The 27,658-nt window shown below is 43.8% G+C and overlaps 1 protein-coding gene across 1 annotated transcript in view; it reads left to right on the top strand.

The window, feature by feature from the left end:
• CLIP1 (CAP-GLY domain containing linker protein 1) overlaps window positions 1-27,658 on the top strand; it is a 135,216-nt gene that overhangs the window by 70,363 nt on the left and 37,195 nt on the right. The window contains exons 15-19 of the mRNA XM_011948489.1: window positions 1,352-1,517; window positions 1,616-1,831; window positions 10,323-10,439; window positions 12,813-12,919; window positions 19,381-19,501. Of these exons, the coding sequence (XP_011803879.1) occupies window positions 1,352-1,517; window positions 1,616-1,831; window positions 10,323-10,439; window positions 12,813-12,919; window positions 19,381-19,501 (727 nt within the window). The remainder of the gene's footprint in view (window positions 1-1,351; window positions 1,518-1,615; window positions 1,832-10,322; window positions 10,440-12,812; window positions 12,920-19,380; window positions 19,502-27,658) is intronic.

Consider the following 27,658-nt stretch of genomic DNA (forward strand, 5'->3'; position numbering starts at 1 on the left):
TTTTGGAGATGGAGTTTCACTCTTGTTGCCTAGGCTGGAGTGCAGTGGCGCAATCTTGGCTCACCACAGCCTCCGCCTCCCAGGTTCAAGCGATTCTCCTACCTCAGCCTCCTGAGTAGCTGGGATTATAGGCACGCACCACCATGCCCTGCTAATTTTGTATTTTTAGTAGAGACAGGGTTTCTCCGTGTTGGTCAGGCTGGTCTTGAACTCCCGACCTCAGGCGATCCGCCCACCTCGGCCTCCCAAAGTGCAGGGATTATAGGCATGAGCCAACGTGCCGGCCCCTCATGTTTTATATACATGTTTTTGTTCAACCACATGGTCTCTTTAAAATAGAACTTCGAGTTATTGTCATTTTTGTATCTTCTGCCCTCCAGAAGCACTAGAATGAATTTTTGGCAATCTAGTCTGCTAAAATTTTAAAATACTCATTTCCTTTTTTATTTTATTTTATTTTATTTATTTATTTTTTGAGACAGAGTCTCACTCTGTCGGCCAGGCTGGAGTGCAGTGGCGTGATTTCAGCTCACTGCAAGCTCCACTTCCCAGGTTCATGCCATTCGCCTGCCTCAGCCTCCCGAGTAGCTGGGACTACAGGTGCCCGCCACCATGCCTGGCTAATTTGTTGTTGGTAGAGATGGGGTTTCACCATGTGAGCCAGGATGGTCTCGATCTTCTGACCTCATGATGCACCCGCCTCGGCCTCCCAAAGTACTGGGATTACAGGCGTGAGCCACTGCACCTGACCTCCTTTATTTATTTTCAGTTGAAACGGAGTCTTGCTTTGTTGCCCAGCCTGGACTGCAGTGACGTGATCTTGGCTCACTGCAACGTCTTTCTACTGGACTCAAGCAGTTTTGCTGCCTCACCCTCCTGAGTAACTGGGATTACAGGCATGCGTCACCACACCCGGCTCATTTTTGTATTTTTAGTAGAGACGGGGTTTCACAATGTTGACCAGGCAGGTCTCGAACTCCTGAACTTAAGTGATCTCATCTTGGCCTCCCAGGTTACTGGGATTATAGGTATAAGCCACCGCACCTGGCCTCATTTCCTTTAATAAATTTATTTTTCACTCATTTTTCCTTTTTAAATTATTGACATAAAATAGTAAACCTTCACAATTATAGTAGTTGTTACTGTAAATAATGTATTTGTAACTGTCATAATTGGTAAAATGATTAGACAAAGCATTTTAAAATTTCTTGCCTAGTTCAGATGTTATTAATTACACATAACTTTTAAAAATAATTACTACAGGTGTTATTAGTAGTGTATGTTAATATAACTCTTAAATTTAAAACATTCTTATGAAAAATCTGACACCTTATGTTGAAACTTTTTCTAGATGTGTAGAAGAATTACAGCTAAAACTTACAAAGGCTAATGAAAATGCAAGTTTTCTGCAAAAAAGTATCGAGGACATGACTCTCAAAGCTGAACAGAGCCAGCAAGAAGCAGCTAAAAAGCATGAGGAAGAAAAGAAAGAATTGGAGAGGAAATTGTCGGACCTGGTAAGGAGAGACTCAGTGGGTCTGTTGGCTGGAAAGGAAGGCAAGGGATAGTACACACATGGGCAGATGACTGATTCCCTCACTCGGGGTCTCTGCAGGAAAAGAAGATGGAAACGAGCCACAACCAGTGTCAGGAGCTGAAAGCCGGGTATGAGAAAGCCACTTCTGAGACAAAAACCAAGCATGAAGAAATCCTACAGAACCTCCGGAAGACGCTGCTGGACACAGAGGACAAGCTGAAGGGCGCACGGGAGGAGAACAGTGGCTTGCTGCAGGAGCTGGAGGAGCTGAGAAAGCAAGCCGACAAAGCCAAAGTAAGTGACGCGAGAGAGTTTCCTTATGCTGTAGCTTACCTGAGCTCTGTGTCAAGGCAGGAAGGGTGCTTAGAAAGCAGCATCCAGTGGGACAAGTTACGATGGCCTCTACAAACGTTACCCTTCTGAGTGCGTGGGTGGTACATTACGTTTCCTATGGCTTCAAGTGTTTTGTGCCAGCTGCCATTCCTTCTCAGGGATGGCGATGGCTGCCGGTCTTTCCTGGAATGGAGTGTGTAGCTGTCACCCCCGTGCTGCTTGTTTCCCAGCCATCACAAAGGTTCTTACATTGCCTGAGCGCTGCTTGCCTGCTTGTTCCTCTAATATTGGCCATGCTTTTTGCCGCCTTGCACTAGGGTTAGGAGAGACATTGCAGTAAAGCAAGAGGCAGAGGTCACATGAAGCAAGCAAGCAAGGAATCAGGACTAGAGAGAGCCTGGTTGGAGGAACAGAGCTCTTCCAGGAAGAGTTAGAATTGAGAACTCCACAGAGGGCTTTTATGTGTCTCCAGGAAGGTGTTATTGACGTGAGCTTATTGACGAGGAAGCTGGATTCAGGGGCAAGGAGGAAACACCCTGTTAGTAGATAGAACAGAACTTGATATGCTGGATTTCATTTTGTGGTTTCAGGATTGTATCTGTGCCCAATATATATTTTTTTCTTTTTCTTTTTTTATAGAGAATGGGGTCTTGCTATGTTGCCCAGGCTGGTCTTGAACTCCTGGGCTCAAGCAATCCTCCCATCTTGGTCTCTTAAAGTGTTGGGATTACAGGTGTGAGCCTCCGTGCCTGGCCTGACCAGTATATTTTGTGACTCTGGTAACTTCACGAAGTTCAACCTTCCCACTATTTAACCTTTTATTGCTCAAAGGAAAGTAAATATTCATCTTTATTTATTTTTAACGTGTTATGGGAGTTTAGTAGAAAGAAATGATAAAAGAGCATATATAGGACTTGAAACCAATCTCATGAAAAGCCTCTTGCTAACTAAGGGGATGTGACATGGTGTGTGTGCACCGTGCATGTCATCTGGGAGGCCCATATTCTCCCTCTTCTACGTGCTGATAGTTGAGGATTTCTCTTCTTTCTGTGAAGTACCTCCAGTTTTATGAGCCATTTAACACTAGATACAATTCCCAGATCTTTTGTCTTTGTGGTTTCCTTTATCTGTGCAGACTTCAGTTTTTTTTTTTTTGTATTTCCTTTAAAATGTTGCAGCCTGAGCAAACCACAGCATTGTAGAAGCTAGTGTAAGGTCTCCTCGGTTTTCGTTTGTTTTTTGAGACAAGGTCTCACTTTGTCACCCAGGCTGAGTGCACTGGCACAATCATGGCTCACTGCAACCTCAGCCTCTCGGGCTCAAGTGATCCCCCTGTCTCAGCTTCCCAAGTGGCTGAGACTAAAGGCACGTGCCACTACACCTGGCTAATTTTTAATTTTTTTTGTAGAGACAGTCTCGCTGTGTTGCTCAGGCTGGTGTCGAACCCCTGGACGCAAGCGATCCACCTGCCTCAGCGTCCCAAGGTGCTGGGATTGCAGGTGTGAGCCGTTATTCCTGGCCAGTCTCACTAATTTTGTTGGTTGGTTTTGTGCAAGGGTCACTGAGTTAAAATGCCAGGACTGTTCCCCTGCAAAGTTGTCTGGTATCTGGTTTCAGTGGATCTTAATCAGTCCCAGACTCTTTGGAAAAATCTAATGAAATCTACAGATATTTTTTCAGGAAAGTTTATGTGTGCACTCAACAAGGTCCATGGAGCCCATGAAGCCTCCTTATTCCCTACTTTTAAGAGCCAGTGGGCTATAGCTGTGCTGCCTAATACAGTAGCCACCAGCCATGTGAGGCCATTCAAGTTTAAATTTGTAGCCAGTTCTGGTGGCTCACACCTGTAATCCTAGCACTTTGGGAGGCCAAAGTGAGCGGATTGCCTGGGCTCAGGAGTTAGAGACCACCGTGGGCAACATCATGAGACCCTGTCTCTACTAAAAATACAAAAAATTAATCAGGCGTGGTGGCACGCACCTGTAGTCCTAGCTACTCAGGAGGCTGAGACAGGAGATTCCCTTGAGCCTGGGAGGCGGAGGCTGCAGTGAGCTGAGATGGTGCCACTGCACTCTGGCCTAGGTGACAGAGTGAGACTCTGTCTCAAAAAATAAATAAAAGCTTAATATGGAAATATATGCAGTCTACATTATTTTCTCTATTTTTGTATATGCTTAAAAGAGGATCGCTTGGGAGGCAGAGGTTGCAGTGAGCTGAGATTGCACCACTTCCTTCCAGCCTGGGCCACAGAGTCAGACTCTCTCCAAAAAATAAATAAATAAATTTAAATTTGTTACATTTTAATTAAAAATTTAGCTCCTCAGTTGCACTCACCACATTTCAGGTGCTCAGGAGTCGTAAGGTTACCATGATGGGAGTGCAAATAAGAACATTTATATCAGCCGGGCATGGTGGCTCATGCCTGTAATCCCAGCACTTTGGGAGGCCTAGGTGGGTGGATCACTTGGGGTCGGGAGTTTGAGACCAGCCTGGCCAACATGGTGAAACCCTGTCTCTAGTAAAATTACAAAAATTAGCCGGGCGTGGTGGCAGAGCCCTGTAATCCCAGCTACTTGAGAGGCTGTGGCATGAGAATGGCTTGAACCCAGAGGCGGAGGTTGCAGTGAGCCGAGATTGCACCACTGCACTCCAGCCTGGGCAATAGAGCGAGACTCAGTCTCAAAAAAAAAAAAATTTATATCATTGCAGAAAGTTCTGGACAGCGCTGGTATAGACACTGTGGTCAAATTATAATTCAGTAAATTTAAAAAAAATCTATTCATTTTTGTCACCAAAGCCTAGAAATTAGGCTGTAGTTTTTAAGTTATATGTGATATCAGGACTAAATCACTCTCAGCCCAGTGGCTGTCCTTAAGTAAGGTCCTGCGGTGAGTTTGGAAGGCAATAGTTTATTTTCCCTTGTTATGCCCCTTCCTTTTTTTTTTTATTAAAATGTACTGACTTTTTGTACTTCTTTGAATTGTATTTTTAAAAATTCTTCTGTGAATCCTTTCTGCATTCAAAATAATGCGGTAATTGGAATGGCAGGAAAGAATCTTTTGCCCTGTTATTAAAATCAAGCTGCTATTTTTATCTTCTAGGTAGCTACTGGGAATAATTTCACAAATTGTTTCAAAGATAAAATAAGCTAACAGATACAGAAGCACTTTGCAAAGCTACTTTTGACTTATCTTTTTATGGGCTCTGTTTAGTTTCTTTCCCTTGTTATTCAGATAGTTTCTATAAAGTTTATTGTAGAGATTGTAAAGGTTTTATCATTTAGGTTACATTAAGTTATTTGGGCTTGCATTTGTCTGCTTGATTTCATTTTTGTTTCCATTCTTTCCATCTTTTGTTTCTGTAGTCGCTAACTTATTTGTTAACATCAGCCAAAAAAGAAATTGAACTAATGTCAGAAGAGCTGAGGGGTCTGAAATCAGAGAAGCAGCTTCTTTCGCAGGAGGGAAATGATTTAAAGTTAGAAAACGGTTCACTTTTATCCAAGCTTGTAGAATTGGAGGCCAAAATAGCTTTACTTCAGGGAGACCAGCAGAAACTGTGGTCAGTGAATGAAACTCTTAATTTAGAAAAGAAGAAATTCTTAGAAGAAAAGCAAGATGCTGAAAAGCATTATGAGCAGGAACAGCTCAATAAAGAAGCTTTGGCTGTTGAGAGAGAGAAATTGCTTAAAGAAATCAATGTTGCGCAGGAAGAACTCTTGAAGATAAATGTGGAGAATGACTCTTTGCAAGCTTCCAAGGTGAGCATGCAGACGCTCATCAAAGAGCTCCAGCTCAGCAAAGATACTTTGATTGCTAAGACTGAGAAGGACCAGGAAGAAAGAGATCACCTGGCGGACCAGATCAAGAAACTTATTACCGAAAACTTCATCTTGGCCAAAGATAAGGATGACATCATTCAGAAGCTGCAGAGCTCTTATGAAGAGCTAGTCAAAGATCAGAAAGCTTTGGTACAGGAGATTGAAGATCTCACAGCTGAGAAAAAGTCAGCTTTAGAGAAACTGTCCAATCTCGATAACACGTGCATAGCCTTAAAGGTAGAACGAGATAATGCTCTTCAGAACAACAGAGATCTGCAGTTAGAGACGGACATGCTGCTGCACGATCAGGAAAAGCTGAATGCCAGCCTCCAGGCCGCTCTCCAGGTCAAACAGCTGCTCCGCTCAGAAGCCAGTGGGCTCCGCGCACAGCTGGATGATGCCAGCGAGGCCCTGAGGAAGGCAGAGCTGGAGACCGTGCAACTCCAGGCCACAAACACAAGCCTCACGAAGCTCTTGGAGGAAATTAAGGCCAGGCGGGCAGTCACAGACTCTGAGTGCATCCAGCTTCTGCATGAGAAAGAAACCTTGGCTGCCTCCGAGAGAAGGCTCTTGGCTGAGAAAGAGGAACTTTTAAGTGAAAATAGAATCATCACTGAAAAACTCCACAAATGCTCAGAAGAGACTGCCCATACTGAGATGAGCCTGAATGAGAAGATCACTTACCTGACTTCCGAGAAGGAGATGGCTTCTCAGAAAATGACTAAACTTAAAAAGCATCAGGATAGTCTCTTGAAAGAAAAATCTGCACTGGAAACCCAAAATGGAGTTTTACTTGCAGAGAGAGAGAATTCCATCAAAGCCATAGGAGACCTCAAAAGGCAATGTGATCAACAGTCTGCAAACAGAAGGATAATTGTGCAAGAGAATATGAAACTCCTCGGTAATATTGACGCTCTGAAGAAGGAGCTTCAAGAGAGAAAAAAGGAAAACCAAGAACTAGTGGCCAGCAAGTGCGACCTCTCTTTGATGCTGAAAGAGGCTCAAAATGCCAAAAAGAATCTGGAAAAAGAACACACTCACATATTGCAAGCAAAGGAGAGTTTGGATGCTGAACTTAACACGTGTTGTTCCGAGAAGAACATTTTGCTGAGAGATAGCTTGAACCTGCAAGAAGAGTGTCAGAAATTAAGCGAGGAGATCCAGGAAATGCAACAGTCCTTAATCCTGGAACAGGAAGCCAGAGCAAAGGAGAAAGAGGCATCCTTGTACGAAAACAATCAACTTCACGGGAGGATGGTGCTCCTGGAGCAGGAGGTGGAGGAGTTAAGAGTGTGTATCGAGGAGCTGCAGTCCGAGAAGTTTGTGCTACTTCAAGAGAAGACCAAATCGGAGCAAGAAGTGGCAGAGATAATTGAGGAGAAGGAACTGTTGACTGCAGAAGCAGCTCAACTTGCTGCCCATATAAAGACTCTGAAAAGTGATTTTGCTGCCTTGTCCAAATCCAAGGCAGAACTGCAGGAACTGCATAGCTGCCTCACCAAGATTCTGGATGACCTTCAGCTGAACCATGAGGTGACCCTGGCCGAAAAAGCCCAGGTGATGCAAGACAGCCAGAACCTCCTGGCTGAGAAGACTGAAATGATGCTGCAAAAGGATGAACTCCTGAAGGAGAAGGAAACGCTGGCAGAAAACTACTTCATCCTTCAGAAAGAGATCAGCCAGTTGGCCAAAACCAACAGCCATATTTCAGCCAATCTCCTAGAATCTCAAAATGAAAACCGTACTTTGAGGAAAGACAAGAACAAGCTTACTCTTAAAATTAGAGAGCTCGAGACTCTTCAGTCATTTACGGTAAAGTGAGAGGGTCAAGTATTGAGCACCCAGACTGTTTACTAACACTGTGCACTAACTCAAGTGGTGTAGGTCATCTTTCTTCATTTCTGCTTATGGAAATCCACCTCATTAAGTCAGTTGCTTACATGTCTCAAGCTGTTCGTTATAGTCTGAAAGGGGGGATTCTTTACTAAGTATCTCACTGTAGTAGTCTCTCCCCATTTGAAAAAAATTGCAAACTGTGAATAAAAAGGATTTATTTTTTAATTTAAGGAGAAACTTTGTGAAAAAGCTAACTGTGGTTTCTTAAAGGCTTAAGAGCAATAGTGAAATAAGGCCAGGCGCAGTGGCTCAGGCCTGTAATCCCAGCACTTTGGGAGGCTGAGGTGGACAGATGGCTTCTGTCCAGGAGTTTGAGACTAGCCTGGACAACATGGCAAAACCCTGTCTCTACAAAAAATGCAAAAATTAGCTGGGCGTGGTGACACATGCCTGTAGTCCCAGCTACTCAGGAGGCTGAGATGGGAGAATTGCTTGAGCCCAGGAGGCAGAAGTTGCAGGAAACCGAGATCATGCCATTGCACTCCAGTCTGGGTGACAGAGCAAGACCCCATCTTCAAAAAAAAAAGCAGCCGGGCGTGGTGGCTCACGGAGGCTGAGGCGGGTGGATCATCTGAGGTCAGGAGGTCAAGACCAGGCTAACCAACATGGTGAAACCCCGTCTTTACTAAAAATACAAAAATTCGCCAGGCGTAGTGGCGTGTACTTATAATCCCAGCTACTCAGGAGGCTGCGGCAGTACAATCACTTGAATCCAGGAGATGGAGGTTGCAGTGAGCCGAGGTTACGCCATTGCACTCCAGCCTGGGCAGCAAGAGTGAAAAAAATCTGTCTCAAGAAAAAAAAAAGCAATAAATTGGCGCATATTGAAATATAGGGTCTTCTGTTTGGCTTTTAACTCTTTCATTGTGTCTATCTATTTGGAGTTGGAAGATTCCATTAAAATCTTCATGGCTGATAATTGGATAGGGAAAATTGCAGAATTTTCATAAACTTTATTAGACCAATAAATTATAAACAAGTACCTGAAAGAAATTTATTTGTTTATTTATTTATTTATATTTTTAAAGACAGAGTCTCGCTGGGCGCAGTGGCTCACGCCTGTAATCGCAGCAGTTTGGGAGGCTGTCGCAGGTGGATCACGAGATCAGGAGATGAAGACCGTCCTGGCCAACGTGGTGAAACCCCGTCTCTACTAAAAATACAAAAATTAGCAGGGTGTGGTGGTGTGGGCCTGTAGTTCCAGCTGCTCAGAAGGCTGAGGCGGGAGAATCACTCGAACCAGGAAGGCGGAGGTTGCAGTGAGCTGAGATTGCACCACTGTACTCCAGCCTGGTGACAGAGTGAGACTCGTCTCAAAAAAAAAAAAAAAAAAAAAGAGAATCTCGCTCTGTCACCCCGGCTGGAGTATAGAGTACAGTGGTGTGACCTTGGCTCACTGCAACCTCTGCCTCCTGGGTTCACGCGATTCTCCTGCCTCACCCTCTTGAGTAGCTGGGACTACGGGTTCATGCTGCCACACCTGGCCAAGCTTTGTATTTTTACTAGGGACTGGGTTTCACCATATTGGCCAGGCTGGCTCAAACTCCTGACCTTGTGATCCACCTGTGACAGCCTCCCAAAGTGCTAGGACTACAGGCATGAGCCACTGTGTGTGACCTGTTTATTTATTTATTTTTTTAGAGGTGGGAATCTTGCTGTGTTGCCCCGACTGCTCTCAACCTCCTGGGCTCAAGCAATGCAATCCTCCTGTCTCAGCTCCCTGAGTAGCTAGGACTATAGGCACATGCCACCACCCCTAGCTATATTTTCACTTATTTTTATATCTAACTTTTTTTTTTTTTGAGACGGAGTCTGGCTGTGTTGCCAAGCTGGAGTGCAGTGGTGCAATCTTGGCTCACTGCAACCTCCGCCTCCCGGGTTCTTGCCATTCTCCTGCCTCAGCCTCCCGAGTAGCTGGGATTACAGGCACCCGCCACCACGGCCAGCTAGTTTTTTGTATTTTTAGTAGAGACAGGATTTCACCATGTTGGTCAGGATGGTCTCAATCTCTTGACCTCGTGATCTGCCCGTCTCGGCCTCCCAAAGTGCTGGGATTACAGGCGTGTGCCACTGCGCCCGGCCTATATCTCACTTTTTATAATTAATTTTGATAGCAGCTAAGAATTTGTCTCCATATGCATCTTTTTATTCACAGCCGTGTTTTTATTCATTACCCACAACTTGCATTAAATACTTCTCATTAAATACTTGAGCCTCATGTTAGAAGTGCCCAAATAATTTTTATATTTATTTGAAAAATTCTCAGCCTAAATTTGAGTGACTTTAAGAGCCCCAGATTTGAAATAGCAAGGATAGTATTTTAAACTTATAATAAAAAATATGATTCCAAGAAATTCAGTTATGTTAGGATGTTATTCATTGTTACCTCCAAACAGTCTCTCAAACTTAAGTCAGAATGAAGGGAGCATGCTTGCCAGTGTCATTTGGAACTTTCATTGGAAGATGTATGTTTAGAGGTTCTGAAAACATGCAAATTGCATAACAATTGACATTCAAAAATGGCAGGAAAGAGTCTGCATATTCTACTTTAGAGTAAAGACCTTTCCTGTCCTGGTCTGTCTGTTTCAGCACTGGATTGGTGACTGATTCACCCTCTCTGTGTGCCTCCCTTACCCACACAGACACTGAGTGCTGCCTGAACAGCACAGCCCGATCCTCACCTAACGGTGTTGGCGAGGGGTGTCCTCATTTCTCACAGTGTTTCCTTGTATTTAGGCTGCTCAAACAGCGGAAGATGCCATGCAGATAATGGAACAGATGACCAAAGAGAAGACTGAGACTCTGGCCTCCTTGGAGGACACCAAGCAAACAAATGCAAAACTACAGAATGAAGTAATCAGATTTAAATAGCTTTTTATACAAAGAACAGCTTACCAACTTCATGGAATGTTTGATCACTAACTCAGGATTGCTTATGTTTTTGAAGTGTGACCTTACACAGGTTTGAAATGCATTCCAGAGTCATGATAATCTTAAATAAAGTGCATCACTTCATTACTTATTAGGATCAACTTTACAAATTGAGGAAAAAACCCTAATAGTGTGGCTTTCTCAGATGACTATTTAGTGATAGTGCTAGTGAGAGGAGGTACTGATGGCCTGCTCTAGCTTTTGTGTCCTTTATCTTACATCACACACATCGTTTTTTCTCTTCCCTTTCCCAACTTGGAGCCACTAAGTTGTGTTCCTCAGCCCTGAGTCTGATGTAGGCCTTTTCTTGGCCCATTTCAGTACTGATTTCCTTATGTGTCATCTTGAATGAGTCACTTTTGGAGCAGGGACAAATATGTGGCGTCAAGATATTTTGATTCTGTCCACAAGTAGCATTTCTCCTCCTCTTTGGATTTCCCTGCTCCCACCCTCCCAGCTCATACCAACCCTTTGTTTGGAAGGCTGTTATCTAAATCCTAAGCCGACTGACCAAAATGGTTATGTGAAGTCCTGTGCAACTTCAGATGCTTTTTTCGTTGTTGTTGCTTGTTTTTTGTTTTGTTGTCATTATTGTTGTTTTGAGACGGAGTCTTGCTCTTGTTGCCCAGGCTGGAGTGCAAAGGCATGATCTCGGCTCACTGCAACCTCCGCCTCCCGGGTTCAAGTGATTCTTCTGCCTCAGCCTCCTGAGTAGCTGGGATTACAGGTGCCCGCTACCATGCCTGGCTAATTTTTGTATTTTAAGTAGAGACAGGATTTTGCCATGTTGGCCAGGCTGTTCTTGAACTCCACCTCATGATCTTTGCCCGCCTTGGCCTCCCAAAGTGCTGGGATTACAGGTGGGAGCCACCACGCCCGGCCCAGATGCTTTTAAAAGTAATAGGCAGGTAAGACATTAAGGAAGGAAATCAAGGGGGAGGCGGTGGCCAAACTGAGGAGCCAGTGTCAAGACTAGGTCTTCTCATTGTGGAGGTCAAGGATCAACTTCTCAAAGGAGATGAACATTTGGAGGTAATGATATGGTAAATAACAACACTTCACGTAGAAGGAAGCACATTTATAGAACTGACAATCCTAAGAGAAGATGACTTAAGCTAAAAATATAAAAGCATTAAAAAATCATAGCTGTTAATCAAAATTAGAAGCTAAAGTAAGTGAGAGGATTTTAGGGAATGTGTCTAGCCTGCAGCAGTGGAACCAGGGGGAACTGTGTTGTACTGTGACAGATCCCTTGGTGTCTTTGTTACAGCCAGAATTCAGGGTTGGATGAACCATGTTTTCAGACACATTGTGATATTTTATTTTTCTTGTTTTGTTAATCTGGAATGTTAGGTGTTAAAAGGAAGATGGTAGTTGTAAAACTAGCAAGACACTTTCTAGGACTCCTGACTGGTGGCATGGGGCATGGCAAAAGGAGATAGCTCCCTCTTCTGCCTGTAGGAGACAACTTCTCAAGGCCCAGAAAGCCAGCATGGCCCCAGGAGCCACCTTGAGGAATGGAGGCCCACATTAGCTGCCATCCTTGGTGGTGGCTCCACACCTAGAGCTCCACACCTAGAGCTCCAGCCACCTGCCACAGCCTATGATCAGTCACATCCCCACTCATCCCAGTGACAGCTCTGGCTTTCCACCAAGGGCCAGGCCCTCCGCTGGCTGCATCCCCGTGGGCCAATGATGGAGCCAAATGGGTGTAAGTGCTCTTCAGTCCCACGACGTGACTTTTTCCTCTTCAGGTTCAAGTTCAGATGGGTAACTAAATTTTTTTCCAATCTACAAATAATTTTGATTCAAATAAATAATTTTTGTCATGAGGACTATGTAAATCTGGTACTCACACTGAACAATATCATATCCTAAATCACTAATCTTTGGGGAAAGAAAGGGGTTTCTTTTCATTACAAAGAATAATACTTGCTGATGTCATTGCTTTGCATTTTATTTCTTGTTTTTAATGAATCGTATTTGAATAGCGAGTTCCGTGATAAGTGCTGAGAATTGTACACAAGATGAAAGAAAACTTTGCTTCTGTGTAGCAATTTAGTTTGATATTTTGGCCAGGTGTACAGGATATGTCAGACTAAATGTAAGGAGGAGGTTTGTAGTTTGTAATAGACTTGTCATTTGTAATCTCTTCACCCAGGTGACTTTTTTTTTTTTTTTGCAAGTGACTAATTTCATCTGTCTTTTCAGTACACACTTTCGTCAATAATTTGTTCATTCATGTCATTGGAAAATGAAATAATTTCATCAAGCTTTTTTCTCTTGGTCTTTAAGTTGGACACACTTAAAGAAAACAACTTGAAAAATGTGGAAGAGCTGAACAAATCAAAAGAACTCCTGACTGTGGAGAATCAAAAAATGGAAGAATTTAGGAAAGAAATGTAAGTTTCTCTCCTTTGAGAAAAAATATGGAATTTATTTTAAATTGAAAACGTGAAAACACAATGCTAATTATTTAAAAAATATTTGAGAAGCACATAAACGTATGCCAACTCTGTTGCATACCCTAGAAGTAACATCAGTAACTGCTGTTAAGTCAGAACCCCAGCTGAGTTAAAGGATCAGAGTGAAATGTGTACTGGCTGATAAGTTAAGCTGGGGATTCAGATGTGATTTTGGGCTGGGTGTGGTGGCACGTGCCTGTTATCCCAACACTGGGAGGCTGAGGTGGGTGGATCACTTGAGCCCAGGAGTTTGAGACCAGCCTGGACAACACAGCGAAACCCTGTTTCTACAAAAAAATATAAAAATTAGTTGGATATGGTGGTGCATGCCTATTTGCCAATTACTCGGGAGGCTGAGGTGGGAGGATCACTTGAGCCCGGCAGGTTGAGGCTGCAGTGAGCCGTAATCGTGCCACTGCACTCCAGCCTGGGTGACAGAGTGAGATCCTGTCTCAAAAAAAAAGTGACTTGAAAGCCTTGAAAGTACAAGCAGAATGTTAACATTTGGTCTTGAACTTCTGACCTCAAGTGATCCTCCCACCTCAGCCTCCCAAAGTGCTGGGATTACAGGCATGAGCAACTGCACCTGGCCAGCCAATCTTAACATTTGGAAATGTCAGACCCTTTATTAGCAAGTCCCTCAAAATTCTTTTTATAGTAAAAAAAAAAAAAAAAAAAAGAGTAATCAAACCATCTGGCATGCAAATGAAATGACCAGCATTTTGGAAGACTAAAATTAAGATTTACACATCAGTTTGTTACATGGTTTCAGGCAGACAGACTGTTCATACTTCCTTTGTTGATGCTAACTCAGTTCTTGCCTTTCAAGTTTGGCTAGTGTAGTTATTAGAGATGGGCATTTTCTGACATTTTAAAGGATGGTTACAGTGTAGATTTCCTTTGGTCTTCTGTTAACTACACTATATCAACCGTATTAACCTAAAACCCTAAAGCGAATTCACCTGGTGAACATTTGAGTGTGTCTTTTTCTTTCATGGTAGGTACAGTTAAGGTAGGAAGGATGAGAAGGTGAGTATATATGGTCCCTGCCCTTCAAGGGTTTGTGTCTTTTATTTCCAATCCTAATACATAGATGAGATTCAAACAAAAACAAAAGCATCAGTTCCAAACTGCTGTTTTAAGTCACCATCCTCAATACTATTTGTTGATTGAGCTTGGATTAAGCTAGCATATGTGTGGTTCTTCTGAGAATTTTAAAATTTTCCTGGGAAGAATCTGATCTGAGCTGCTCCTGCGAGATGTACAGCTTGTGATGTCAGCGATTTTCTTCCTCGGTCCTAGTTTAAATGGCGGGTCTCTAGATGATGGGATTATGTTTAAACAGTTCCAGCTATTTCACTTATGCAGATTTATACATTTACAATTATGATTATGGTCATCAGGGGAGGCTTCAATTTCCTTGGCCTGCCAACATCAAATGACACAAATAGAAGATGGGTCACCGTGACAGGAAAAACAAAGTCATTTGTTGTAATGTGACAGTTCTGTTCATTCAGGAAGCAGGGTGCAGGTACAGCTTAGGATTTCTTTTCTTGGTGACACGAGTCATTTTGCAAACCTGGAGGGCTTTGGGGCATCAGGTTGAATTCCTGCGATGTGTCCCATGGGCAGCTGGTGAGGGAGTGTGTGAACTGCCATGGGAGACTCCCTCTCCAGCCTCCGCTGCCATAATCCCACCGTCGAGCTCCCTGGGTCCTACTAGGTGATGGAGGGGCAGGGCCAAGTGGACCTGGCCAAGAGGGTTCATGGGGTTTAGATAAAATTCCACTTTCCTGCAGTACTACTTACGAGTCCTTTGTTGTTTTTATTTGTTTGTTTGTTTGCTTCTCAGACAGTCTCACTCTGCTCCCCAGATTGGAGTGTAGTGGTGTGATCTCTGCTCACCATGATGTCTGCCTCCTGGGTTCAAGCAATTTTCGTGCCTCAGCCTCCCAAGTAGCTGGGATTACAGGCGTGCGCCACCATGCCCAGCTAATTTTTTTGTACTTTTTTTTTTTTTGAGATGGAGTCTCACCCTTTAGCCCAGTCTAGAGTGCAGTAGTGCAATCTCGGCTCACTGCAACTTCTGCCTCCCGGGTTCAAGCGATTCTCGTGCCTCAGCCTCCCGAGTAGCTGGGATTACAGGTGCCTGCCACCACGCCCATCTACTTTTCATATTTTTAGTAGAAACGGTTTCATCATATTGGCCAGGCTGTACTGGAACGTCTGACCTTGTAATCTGCCCGCCTCAGCCTCCCAAAGTACTGAAATTACAGCCGTGATCTACCGCGCTTGGCCATTTTTTTGTATTTTTAGTAGAGATGGGGTTTCACCATGTTGGCCAGGCTGGTCTTGAACTTCTAGCCTCAAATGATCTGCCCACCTTGACCTCCCAAAGTGCTGGGATTACAGGTGGGAGCCACTGCGCCTGGCTCTTAGGAGTCTTTTGTTGTGGTCATTACTAGTATTCCAGTGAGATCACCCTTTAATGTTCAGAGTCCTCACTGAATCCTGTCATGTCACCTGCCCTCAGTGTGGCGTTGATTTCACCCTTATGAAGACAAATAGTTTTTTGGTGGTAGTGTTTTTGTTTTTTTGAATGGAGTGCAGTGGCATGATCTTGGCTCACTGTAACCTCCGCCTCCTGGGTTCAAGTGATTCTCCTGCCTCCGTAGCTGGAATTACAGGCACACACCACCGTGCCCAGCTAATTTTGTATTTTTAGTAGAGACGGGGTTTCTCCATGTTGATCGGGCTGGTCTTGAACTACCAACCTCAGGTGATCCGCCCTCCTCAGCCTCCCAAAGTGCTGGGATTACAGGCATGAGCCACCGCGCCTGGCCAGGCGACATAAGTTGTTTTTGTGACCTCCTCCTTCGAATTACTCCATTGGCTAATAAAAGCTTAGCTGAGATCGTGGCTCCAGCTGCTGTCATGCTAACCCTAGCCTGTGCTGAGCTGTTCCTGGTGCTGCACTCCCCAGACCTCTGATCCCTGAACATATTCGGGTGGGGAGGAACCAAATCCCAGGGCAGAAAGAGCCTGAGCTGCTTTGGATTTTCTACCTTTTTTCTGCCCCAGCAGACCTGAGGGAATCACATCTTCCTGTTAGTGACTTGGCACAATATGCCTGGGACTGTTAACGGGAAGGAGGAACGCTGGTAGCATTCCATGGAAGCCAGCGCAGGAGGTATGGGGAGTAGGTTGAAAAAACCCCTGCCCCTGATGACCAGTGGCCCCCTGGTCAGATCTCCAGGGCCTTCTGCTATAAGAGGACTGTGTAATGGGCACGGTGCTTCTCAAAACAAAGCAGTCACTTTACTCCTCCTTAGTCTTATTCCTCAAAGCTCAAAGCTGGAGAATGAGCAGCCACTTACTTCTTCCGTGGTTTAATGTGTGTGGGGTTTTGCGTGTCCTCTGGAGCTTTTTTGGTGTTTCTCTTCACCTAATAGGACTGTGGTTCCTGGAGAAAAAGGGGACCAATATAGACACAGGGTTTCTTTTTTTTTTCTTTTTTTGAGACAGGGTCTCACTCTGTTGCCCAAGCTAGAGTACAGTGGCAGCAGTCTCAGCTCACTGCAGCCTCCACCTCCCGGATTCAATTCATCATGCCACTTCAGCCTCCCAAGTAGCTGGGATCACAGCCATGCACCACGCCCAGCTAATTTTTGTATTTTTAGTAGAGATGGGGTTTTGCCATGTTGGCCAGGCTGGTCTCGAACTCCTGGCCCCAAGTGATCCGCCTGCCTCAGCCTCCCAAAGTGCTGGGATTACAGGCTTGAGCCACTATGCTCAACCACCACAGGGGTTCTAATAGGAACCACTCCCTCTAGAATATCGCCCTTGCCCCTGGAAACCAGCACTTGTAACAATGTTCTTTTCCTGTGTGCCACTTACAAGACTGCTTTTAGGAAAGCTCTTGCTTGATTTCGGTTAGCCAGCTCCTATTTTCAGTTGTAAATCAACAGTGAAACAGTTTCTTGTGTATAATTTTGGATCTTAGGGAAAAAAGGGTATAAGCAATCTAATTGTTGTCTTTACTCACCTGGCACAGTAGTAAATGTACAATACATTTAGCATGATAATAGATTTATGATGGATTCATAAGTAAAATGTTTGCATGTCAATATTAACAATGTTCGTCTTTAGTTTTAAACCTAGTCTTTTCTGCATCAAGATATCTTGTCATATAGAAAGAAAAGTAGCTTCTTTAAAAACCAGTAGAAATATTTTTGTAGCTATTTTGAGAATCATTCCTTGAGTATTTCCAGAATTTGGGTTATCGGAGCCTCTTTCCTCTATGAAATGGATTCACCCGCTACCCACTAAAGAAAAAACGAAGTGCTCTAGGTCTGAATCACGACTGAAGTCATCTGCCAACTGCAGCTCCTGTTCTTGTGGTTTTACTGCGTACTGGCTTTATGATTTGGGGCAAATCTGTTTACTTCCTGGAGCTTCAGTCTTCTCAATAAAACATAAATAACATTAGCCTCCTTGGGCTTTGAGGATTAAATGAGAAAATGGAAGCATTTTGTAAATTTTAAAACAATAATTTTGGCTGGGCGTGGTGGCTCACACTTGTAATCCCAGCACTTTGGGAGGCTGAGGTGGGTGGATCATGAGGTCAAGAGATCCAGACCATCCTGGCCAACATGATGAAACCCTGTCTCTACTAAAAATACAAAAATTAACTGGGTGCGGTGGCACACGCCTGTAGTCCCAGTTACTCAGAAGGCTGAGGCAGGAGAATGGCATGAACCCCGGAGGCGGAGCTTGCAGTGAGCTAAGATCGCGCCACTGCACTCCAGCCTGGTGACAGAGCAAGACTCTATCTCGAAACAACAATAACAAAAAAAAAAACCCAACAGTTTTGTTTTTATAGGTCAATTCTTTAGGACACTTTGGCCACTTTTAGATTACTTCCTTGATGCATTGTTTTAATTTTCTTTCCTGTAGGCTTGAGAGAGAAGGAACAGGAGTATAAGCGTAGCACTTTGACAGGCCACACACATGCAGACACCATGTAGCCACTCATGAAGGCAGTAATCACCTGGGAAATATGTTTGGCTTATGGTAATTTTACCATAAGGAAATCTGATTTGTCAAAGATTGATGGACTTTGGACAGATGAACTTTCGTTGTGATATGTGTGTATGTGTATGTACATACATATATACATATATATAGAGGTTGGTATATATGAGTCTCTTTCATGAGTGACTAGCTGAGGCTAAAATTCCTTCTCAGTTTATCTTCAATTGCTAAATAAACATCTCTGTAAAAAGCCTAAGTTAGTGTGCTAAGAGAATTTTTGTGTGGATTTATTTCCCTGAGACTTCCTGAGGTCATCCTAGTGTGCATATTATAGGTGGATGGAGAATTAAAAATTGAGAAAATCGAATGTGCCGAGAACTGCCACCCATTAGACAATTGAAGTTAAAAATAGATGCGTTCATGCATCAACAGATGGATTCATACCCAGATGACTTGATTGAGAATTCAGCCATGTATGACAGCTTGCTAAACGGAGTTTAACCAACACAGATGTACTTAAAATTCAAAATTCCATCAAAACCCTCTATAACATAAAACTAAGATTTAGTGATCAAATATTGTGCATATTCATGTATAAAGGATAATGTTTAGGATCTATGTTTTGGATTATTTTAAGAACAAGAAGATGTTTAATAAATATACCTATCCTGTTCATTTTTTTTATGCTGATATTCATGGTATAAGTTAGTAGTCTGTATTATATTTTTATTTGCTTCTTTCAATTATAAATTAGCGTTATGGAAAGACTACTATCAAAATAAAACACCTGTTATGTAATTAGGAAACTGTATTTCCTTTGGGCATTCCGCCTCTAGTTGTCCTAAAAATATACTCAGATTTACATCAGCACTTGACTCTGACAGATACACTGGTAAATGGGACCATTGGATTTGTATTTCTTCCAGAAAAAAATAAATTAAAGATCTGTGCAGTTAGAACAGAGTGCCTTGGCAGCAAATTAAATACTTTATCAACGAAGTGGGTTTTAGTAAAATCATCTAACGGAAATATTCCTAAAGATAGGAGGGCTGTACTGACTGTCTCATTTGTCATTTATTTTATAGCAAAACTCCTTTCTTATGGGGTAAGTGGGTGGTGGGAGGGTGGCCATAGGGTTTATTAGGTTCTGAAAAATGTAATAATTGTGGGTGGCTGTCCTCCTTTTGGGAGGTTGTGGCCATTTAGCCCCTTCTGCATGTAGATAATACTGTCTGCTGTTATTATAGATCCTATCAGGCACGTGACCCAGATATATTTTCTTCAGTGCTGTGAAGCTGGTTGTCTCCCACAGTTTCCTTGCCTGTCTTGTTTCTATGGTAACCCTGCACTCACTGTCCTTGCAGAGAAACCCTAAAGCAGGCAGCAGCTCAGAAGTCCCAGCAGCTTTCAGCATTGCAAGAAGAGAACGTTAAACTTGCTGAGGAGCTGGGGAGAAGCAGGGACGAAGTCACAAGTCATCAAAAGGTCAGTGTCCTTTGGCGAGGGGTTCCAGCTCTGCCGTGCTGGGTGCTGCTGCTGTTGGCAGCATGCTCAGAGGCTGCTCGGAGGTCTGCTCAGTGTGGTGGGGTCATTCCAAGCGGAATTCCAAGTTCCCTGTGCTATGTGTCTCCTTGTTTTCAAACGTGCTGCTGTAGGATTTAGGGTAGGAGAGATTTGAGAGGTCCTTTAAAAAACACACAAAACACTGGAACGTGCAAGCAAGTAGAAAATACGATCTTTATTAGACAATCTTGTAGCTCAACATTTAAATGGAAGGGGACAGTATCTTCTCCCTACTACTACTTGGATTATGAAATTATTTTTCCCTTAAGATTTTTTTTCACTTTCATCAAAATTGATTTTGAAGAAACAGATTCCAAGAATATAGATTTGGTGTGAGTGTTGGCAGCTGATTTTAAATAGAACTCTGCTTTTGTTTAAATTAAAAAGCATGCTTAAGCCTTTTCTAATGGAACTGTGCATACATGTGCACTTTTGTGCATTGGTAAATATAGAATATATGTTACAACTGGCATGAACTGTAAGCAAACCACAACCTATTTGCTTCTATATTTAAATTTCAGAGGTTTCTTATAGAGAAGTTGATTAAACATGGCAACAAAACTGATTTTAAAGGAAGCTGTATTCTGCCTTTTATTCTTCTCTAACAGTTGAATCAAAGTGCTGAATTGTAAGTCACATCTGACTTCGGAGCAGCAGCTTAAAATTACATTTTTAGGAGACTTTTGCTGTGTAGTCATTCATTGTTGCTTTATACTCCAAGGGGAAAGTTTTTTTTTCCCCATTATATGTTCCAAACATTAATTCTTACTTGGGATTAGGATTAGTTTGGGGTAATTGTACTGAGTACCCATTAACATGGTGCAATTCGTGGTGAAAGCACTTTTTGGAGAGTTAATTTTAGACTTTAAAATCTTCATTGCTGCTCTCCACAATTTTCTTATTTTGTGAAGGAAATGCCACGTCTCTCCAGACTCCAAGATGATGATGATGCTGTTGGTGATAGTAGCTAACAGTTTTGGGCTCTTGCTATGTGGCAGGCACAAATAAGTGCTAGGTATCATCGCAGTCCCTGCCACAATTCTAAGCGATAGCACTATTATTATCCCCATTTGTAAAAGGGGAAACGGAAGCACAAAGATGATAGTAATTCGTTCAGCATCATTTGGCGACTAGTGTCAAGTGGGGGCCAAGGAAAGAATCAGTATGTTAACTTAACTAGGGTCACTGCACTCTCCTTTGGTGAGTTTGTGAGAAACTGGAGTTCATGAAGAATGGAAGCCCATTAACCAGCAGGGGTTCTTTTTTCCTGGCACAAGCTAAAGCACCTACAGCATTTGGCATCTCCAGCATCAGTGTGTCCACGGGGACTTGGAAGGAGAAGGATGTTGGCTAAGTGCTGAGTCTATTGCCATCTCGTATCGTTTCATTGAACATCTCTGGTAGAGAGAGTGGGTTCCATAAGTAGGAGGAACGCACAGAGATCATCCTCTTATCTTATGCTGTGGCCCTTGACTGGACTGATGATTACAGTTCTTGTCTCTGTCACTCAGAACCAGAAGGAATTCAGGAGACATCATGCTTCCTTGGTTAGAATTTCCCAGAGTTTCTTTGCCTGTCTTGGGCTCCTCTCTATCCTAGCAGCCCTGTTCTCTTTTGCAGTAGAGATTTCAATTAGCTTCCTACTGAAAAGGTTTTGTGACTAAAAAATGTAAAAATCAGGTGCTTTGCAGAGTGTTAGAAAATAATGCCTACAGGAATGGCCAACAAGTGGCTTCCTTTTAAAGAATGGGATGGATTCTTATGCCAGTGGTAGTTTCCTATATGTAACTCAGAAGGAGAAATTGTGTGTGAACTAAAATGTGATAGGCTTTCATGATAGAGATTGTGAAAAATATTGATTACCAAGAAAGATTACAGATCATTCTTTCCATGGTATATATATTTCAAAAGAGTGGAGTGAGCCACCCGTTTAAAGTAACTTAGAAGCAACCTTAGTTTAATGAAGATCGATTAATTCATTGGGCTCTGTTACTCTCTTATTGTATCATCTCCAAGAATTCTATAAAATTTCACTTAGTTGCTTTCTATAGTTAAGTCAAAGTATTGATCAGCTGTGTTAGAAATGTATTCCAGAGCTACAGTATTGGGCAGAAATGCTATTTAAAAAAAATAATTTTAGTTGTAGTACTACAGAAAAATTTGCTTTTTCATTCTAAAATCGAGACAGCAGAGACTAGATTGACTTGGGAAAGGTAGATACTGACCCACCACCTAGGTTGTTTCCTGATTCCTTTATTTGGAAGCATCATAATTTGTTGAACTGAGCTGATTGCTTTACCATTATTTCATGGAATCATCACAACCTACCTCAGAGATAGTAGGATTATTTTTAGACAGGAAACAGGCTCAAAAGTGAACTAACGGCTGGGCGTGGTGGCTCACGCCTGTAATCTCAGCATTGTGGGAGGCTGAGGCGGGTGGATCATGAGGTCAGGAGTCGAGACCAGCCTGGCCAAGATGGTGAAACCCCATCTCTACTAAAAATACAAAAATTTAACCAGACATGGTGGCAGGCACCTGTAATCCCAGCTACTCGGGATATTGAGGCCGATAATTGCTTGAATCCAGCCTGGGCGACAGAGTGAGACTCCATCTCCAAAAAAAACAAAAGAAAAAAAAGTGAACTAACTTACCAAGGACACACAGATAGGCAGTGGAGGAGCCGAGATTCGAAATCATGTCTGCCTAACTTGAAAGCCTGTTTGTCCAGCTGCTGTTCTATTGTGAGAATAAAACTTTTCTCTGCTTACTTCATGATTATTGTTGTTGAAGATTTTAAAAAGCTGTGAGCTAGAAATGGGGTAGGTGGGGTCAAACAGTGCTCTAAAAATGGACTCTGAACCCTATTGGTACTTTTTTTTTTCTGCCTCAAATGTTTGTTTTGCTTAGAAAACCCAGTGCATCCCAGAATCTTGCCATTCACAGGTCTGCTTTTGCATCTTTTCTTTTTTTTTTTGAGACGGAGTCTCGCTCTGTCGCCCAGCCTGGAGTGCAGTGGCCGGATCTCGGCTCACTGCAAGCTCTGCCTTCCGGGTTTACACCATTCTCCTGCCTCAGCCTCCCGAGTAGCTGGGACTACAGGCACCCGCCACCACACCCGGCTAATTTGTTGTATTTTTAGTAGAGACGGGGTTTCACCGTGTTAGCCAGGATGGTCTCGATCACCTGACCTCGTGATCCGCCCGTCTTGGCCTCCCAAAGTGCTGGGATTACAGGCTTGAGCCACCGCGCCTGGCCGCTTTTGCATCTTTTCTTGTCTCCTTTCCCACTTGATGAGCGTGTCCTCGTTGTTAAAGGCCCATCTTGAAGGTCATCGCTTCTGATCTTAAGCAGAGCAAGCTGCTGCCCCTCTGTGGTTAGGTGTGGGCTCTGCAGTGCCCTGACCCTTAGAACCCAGCATTGTGGTCAGCATCGTGTGCTTCTGCTTCTCCTGCTTCTCCCACAGACTGTGAGAAAGTAGGAATCGTATAGTACGACCTGTAGGTTTGAATGAATGCATGGGTGTTTGGTGAGTAACTTGTTTTTAGCTAGGGCCCAGTTTCTGTTTTACAGAAGAAGACAGGCTTTGTGACTGCTCTTTCCACTTTTTTAGATGATTCCCTTTACCTCCAGTTTCATAGCTGTATTAGTCAGGGTTCTCCAGAGGGACAGAACTAATAGGATAGATATACATAAAGGAGAGTTGATTAAGGGCTATTAACTCACACAATCACAAGGTCCCACCAGAGGCTATCTGCAAGCTGAGGACCAAGGAAGCCCAAAGCTGAAGAACTTGAAGTCCGGAGTTCTAGGGTAAGAAGCTCCAGCATGGGAGAAAAATGTAGTCTGGGAGGCTAAGTCAGTCTAGTCTTTTCACGTTCTTCTGCCAGCTTTCTTTTTTTTTTTAAGATGGAGTCTCACTCTGTAGTCCAAGCTGGAGAGCAGTGGCTCAATCTTGGCTCACTGCAACCTCTGCCCCCTGGGCTCAAGCGATTCTCATGCCTTAGCCTCCCTAGTAGCTGGGACTACAGGCACATGCCACCAGGCCTAGTTAATTTTTTGTATTTTAGTAGAGACTAGGGTTTCATCATGTTGCCCAGGGTGATCTCGAACTCCTGAGCTCAGGCAATCCGCCTGCCTCAGCCTCCCAAAGTGCTGGGATTACAGGCATGAGCCACTGCTTCCGGCCATCTGACTGCTTTTTATTCTGGTTAAGCTGGCAGCCGATTAGATTGTACCCACCTAGATTAAGGGTGGGACTGCCTTTCTCAGCCCACTGACTCAAATGTTAAATCTCCTTTAGCAACACCCTCACAGACATGCCCAGGATCAGTACTTTGCATCCTCAATCCAATCGAGTTGACACTCAGTATTAACCATCGCAATAGCTTTTGTTGCAGAGTTGTGGTTGCCAAAAGCCTGATCACCAACTTAGTGGGACATTTGCTCTCTGCGTGGCTGATAGAAGCATACAGTGTAAATTTAGGCAACGTCATATGGTTTAAGATTAATGGAAACCATACAGAGCATTCGTTTCATTTTTTAAGAAACAGAGTCTTATTTTGTCACCTGGGCTGGAGAACAGTGGTGCTATCGTAGCTCACTGCAGCCTCAATCTCCTGGGCTCAAGGGATCCTTCAGCCTCAGACTCCCCAGTAGCTGGGACCACAGGTATAGTCTAGCCTCTATTTTCTTTTCATAGGGAATTCTAAAAATAATGTTAGTTCTTCTGTAGAAATAGTCACTTTAGGTAGTCACTTTTGATATGTCTGATTTATCATTTCCAAACCTCACATGTATTCCACCTTGTAAAGATAGCAAATACAGTGAGCTGTCACTATGGGAACAGAGCTGATTCTCCCCCTGGCTATTTGTAGAATGAGGTTACAGTTTGCTTATGGAAACCGGACAGGGATTAAATGACTCAATACCTGTTTTTCATGAACAGTTTTTCCTGACAGAGGTTACAGCAGATGTGTTATACAAAAAAATTGAGGTTAGCATCTAAATTGATCATGAAGTCACCTGCCATTTAATAAATGAGCCTCAATTCCCAGACATGAATGCTTAGAAAGGAAAAGCTGTTTTTAGCTTATTGTGTATTAGTTTGGAAAAATGGTGGTTATCAGCCATCATAATTTTAATCTGGGCTCAGGGACTTCTGGCCAACTAGGGCTGATTGAAGCTGGATCACAGACTCTCTCTCCCTGCAGTACCCAATGCTATGAACACAGTTTTTCTGTATTAAAATGTGTGTCCAGCAGAAGCCAACAAAGCCAGTCAACTTCATGCTGTAAACTTTTAAATTGGCACTCAAGTCTGGACGCGGAGGCTCACGCCTGTAATCCCAGCCCTTTCGGAGGCTGAGGCAGACAGATCACCTGAGGTCGGGAGTTTGAGACCAGCTGAGAAACATGGTGAAGCCCCATCTCTAATAAAACAACACAAAAATGAGCCGGGCATGGTGGTGCACGCCTGTAGTTCTGGCTACTCGGGAGACTAAGGCAGGAAAATCACTTGAACCCGGGAGGCAGAGGTTGCAGTGAGCTGAGATTACACCACTGGACTCCAGCCTGGGCGACAGAGTGAGACTCTGTCTCAAAAAATGAAAAGTAAACTGACAACCAAGAAAGGAAACAAAATTGTGGTTTGACTCTGACACTTTGTCCCCAGTGTTAAGTGGAAAGGATGGTGAACAGCAAAATCCTAAAAATTTTTACTCGAATTCTCCCCATCCCTGTGCCCAGTCTAGTTTGGAAAAAATTAGACTGAAGAGGCCGGGCGCGGTGGCTCAAGCCTGTAATCCCAGCGCTTTGGGAGGCCGAGACGGGCGGATCACGAGGTCAGGAGATCGAGACCATCCTGGCTAACACGGTGAAACCCCGTCTCTACTAAAAAAAATACAAAAAACTAGCCGGGCGAGGTGGCGGGCGCCTATAGTCCTAGCTACTCGGGAGGTTGAGGCAGGAGAATGGCGTAAACCCGGGAGGCGGAGCTTGCAGTGAGCTGAGATCCGGCCACTGCACTCCAGCCTGGGCGACAGAGTGAGACTCCGTCTCAAAAAAAAAAAATTAGACTGAAGAGGTGAGTAGACAGCCTGGGAAAAGTAAAGGAAAAGTTTCTGAGGCTTGATGCCCCTTTGCACCACCGCAGGATTTTACCAACAGTGGGAAAAACTGCCAGTGGTCATTTTCTGTAGCTAGTCTAGCCAACAAACTGCGGCTGACAGGCACAAGGCACTGTGGGTATTTTTCCCAAGTGATGATAAGTCCGCAGTAGGCAGTCTGGGCTGGGTACCCCCCCCAGGAACGTCTGCACGGAGCTGGCTCTTCCTTCCTGCTTGATGCCCTACTAGGTGTGTAGTTCTTGTCTGTCTCATCCCCGGTTGGCTATTGTACCTGAAGCATCGCAGAGCTTTCTGGAAGGAAGCAGGGGGAGGACAAAGCAGGGAAACGCAAGGGGCTTCTCACATGGCTCTGTCTTCTAATTTGAGGAAGAAAGCTCACATTTCTGTGATTGTATCACATAACCACCTCCAATCACAGGAGAGGCTGGGTTCCCGTTTCTAGGAAGGGAAGGTAGCAGAAGCAGTAGGAGCACTGTGGAAACAGCCCACTGGGGATATGTGCCCCAAGGCTGAGGATGTTCTCCTGTGGGAATGGGATTACCTATGTTCAGGTAGAGTGAGTGATGTGCACAGAACACTGAAGAAAAAATCTCAGGAAAGAGATCGCCAACAGTCTATTGTAGCCTCAGCTATCCCAACCTTAACTCTATCCAGAAGCCTCTGGCTACAGAAATGTGTCAGTTGTAGTGCTTACCTTTTAGCTGTAGAGGGGTTAAAGATAAAGGCCTCAGATAAGGTAGGAAGGGTGTTGGGGGAAACTCTCAGTTTATGTGAGCAAAGGCAAGGTCTAAGGTAGAGCCATCCAGAATGAGATGAAGAAGTGTATACATTCTGCACCCTAAGAGGGAAAGGGAAAGAACGGAACATCGAGAGCCAGAGAGACACAGGAATTCAGGCCAAGAGAAGCTGTTACCCAGGGAAAATAGTGCTTTGTGTTATGTAAAACTCAAGTTATTTGAATAAAACAACTGTTCAAAGAGAAGATGGTAAAATGACACAAGTTTAACAGGGATATTGAAGAATTAAGGAAACAAATTGAAGACCAAACCACACCAGACAAGACTACTAAATAAATCATAAACAGCAGCCTTATAAACGTTTCTTAAAATATAAAGGAAAGGGCCGGGTGCAGTGGCTCACACCTGTAATCCCAGCAATTTGGGAGGCCAAGGCAGGAGACTGTTTGAGCCCAGGAGTTCAGGACAAGCCTGGGCAACATAGCAAGACTCTGTCTCAAAAATGTATCTATATTTAGGCCGGGCATGGTGGCTCAAGCCTGTAATTCAAGCACTTTGTGAGGATAAGGTGGGCGGATCACTTGAGGTCAGGAGTTTGAAACCAGCCTGGCTAACATGGTGAAACCCTATCTCTAAAAAATAAAAAAGTTAGCCAGGTGTGGTGGCGGGCGCCTGTAATCCCAGCTACTTGGATACTGACACAGGAGAATAGCTTGAACCCGGGAGGCGGAGGTTGCAGTGAGCCGAGACCACACCAGTGTGCTCCAGCCTGGGGGACAGAGCAAGACTCCGTCTCAAAAAATATGTGTGTGTGTGTGTGTGTGTGTGTGTTTAAAGTATTAGGAGATATGATAAGGAAATTTCCCCAAGTAAGAGAAGAACTGAATCCACAAACAGAAAAGCAAGTGGATTGTATGGAAACCCAGTAAGGGGACCCACTGGGAAAAATTGATCCACAATAATAGACACCCCCCAAAAACTACCCTGGTGATTATTGAAATTCAACAATATAAAAATAATTCTAGGTTGGGTGGGGTGGCTCACGCCTGTAATCCCAGCACTTTGGGAGACCGAGGCAGGCAGATCACCTGAGATCAGGAGTTCAAGACCAGCCTCACCAACATGAAGAAACCCCATCTCTACTAAAAATACAAAAAATTAGCCAGGCGTGGTGGCGCATGCCTGTAACCCCAGCTACTTGGGAGCCTGAGGCAG

This window comes from Colobus angolensis, unplaced genomic scaffold (assembly GCF_000951035.1).
Source record: "Colobus angolensis palliatus isolate OR3802 unplaced genomic scaffold, Cang.pa_1.0 Scaffold28, whole genome shotgun sequence".
Classification (NCBI taxonomy): Eukaryota; Metazoa; Chordata; class Mammalia; order Primates; family Cercopithecidae; genus Colobus; species Colobus angolensis.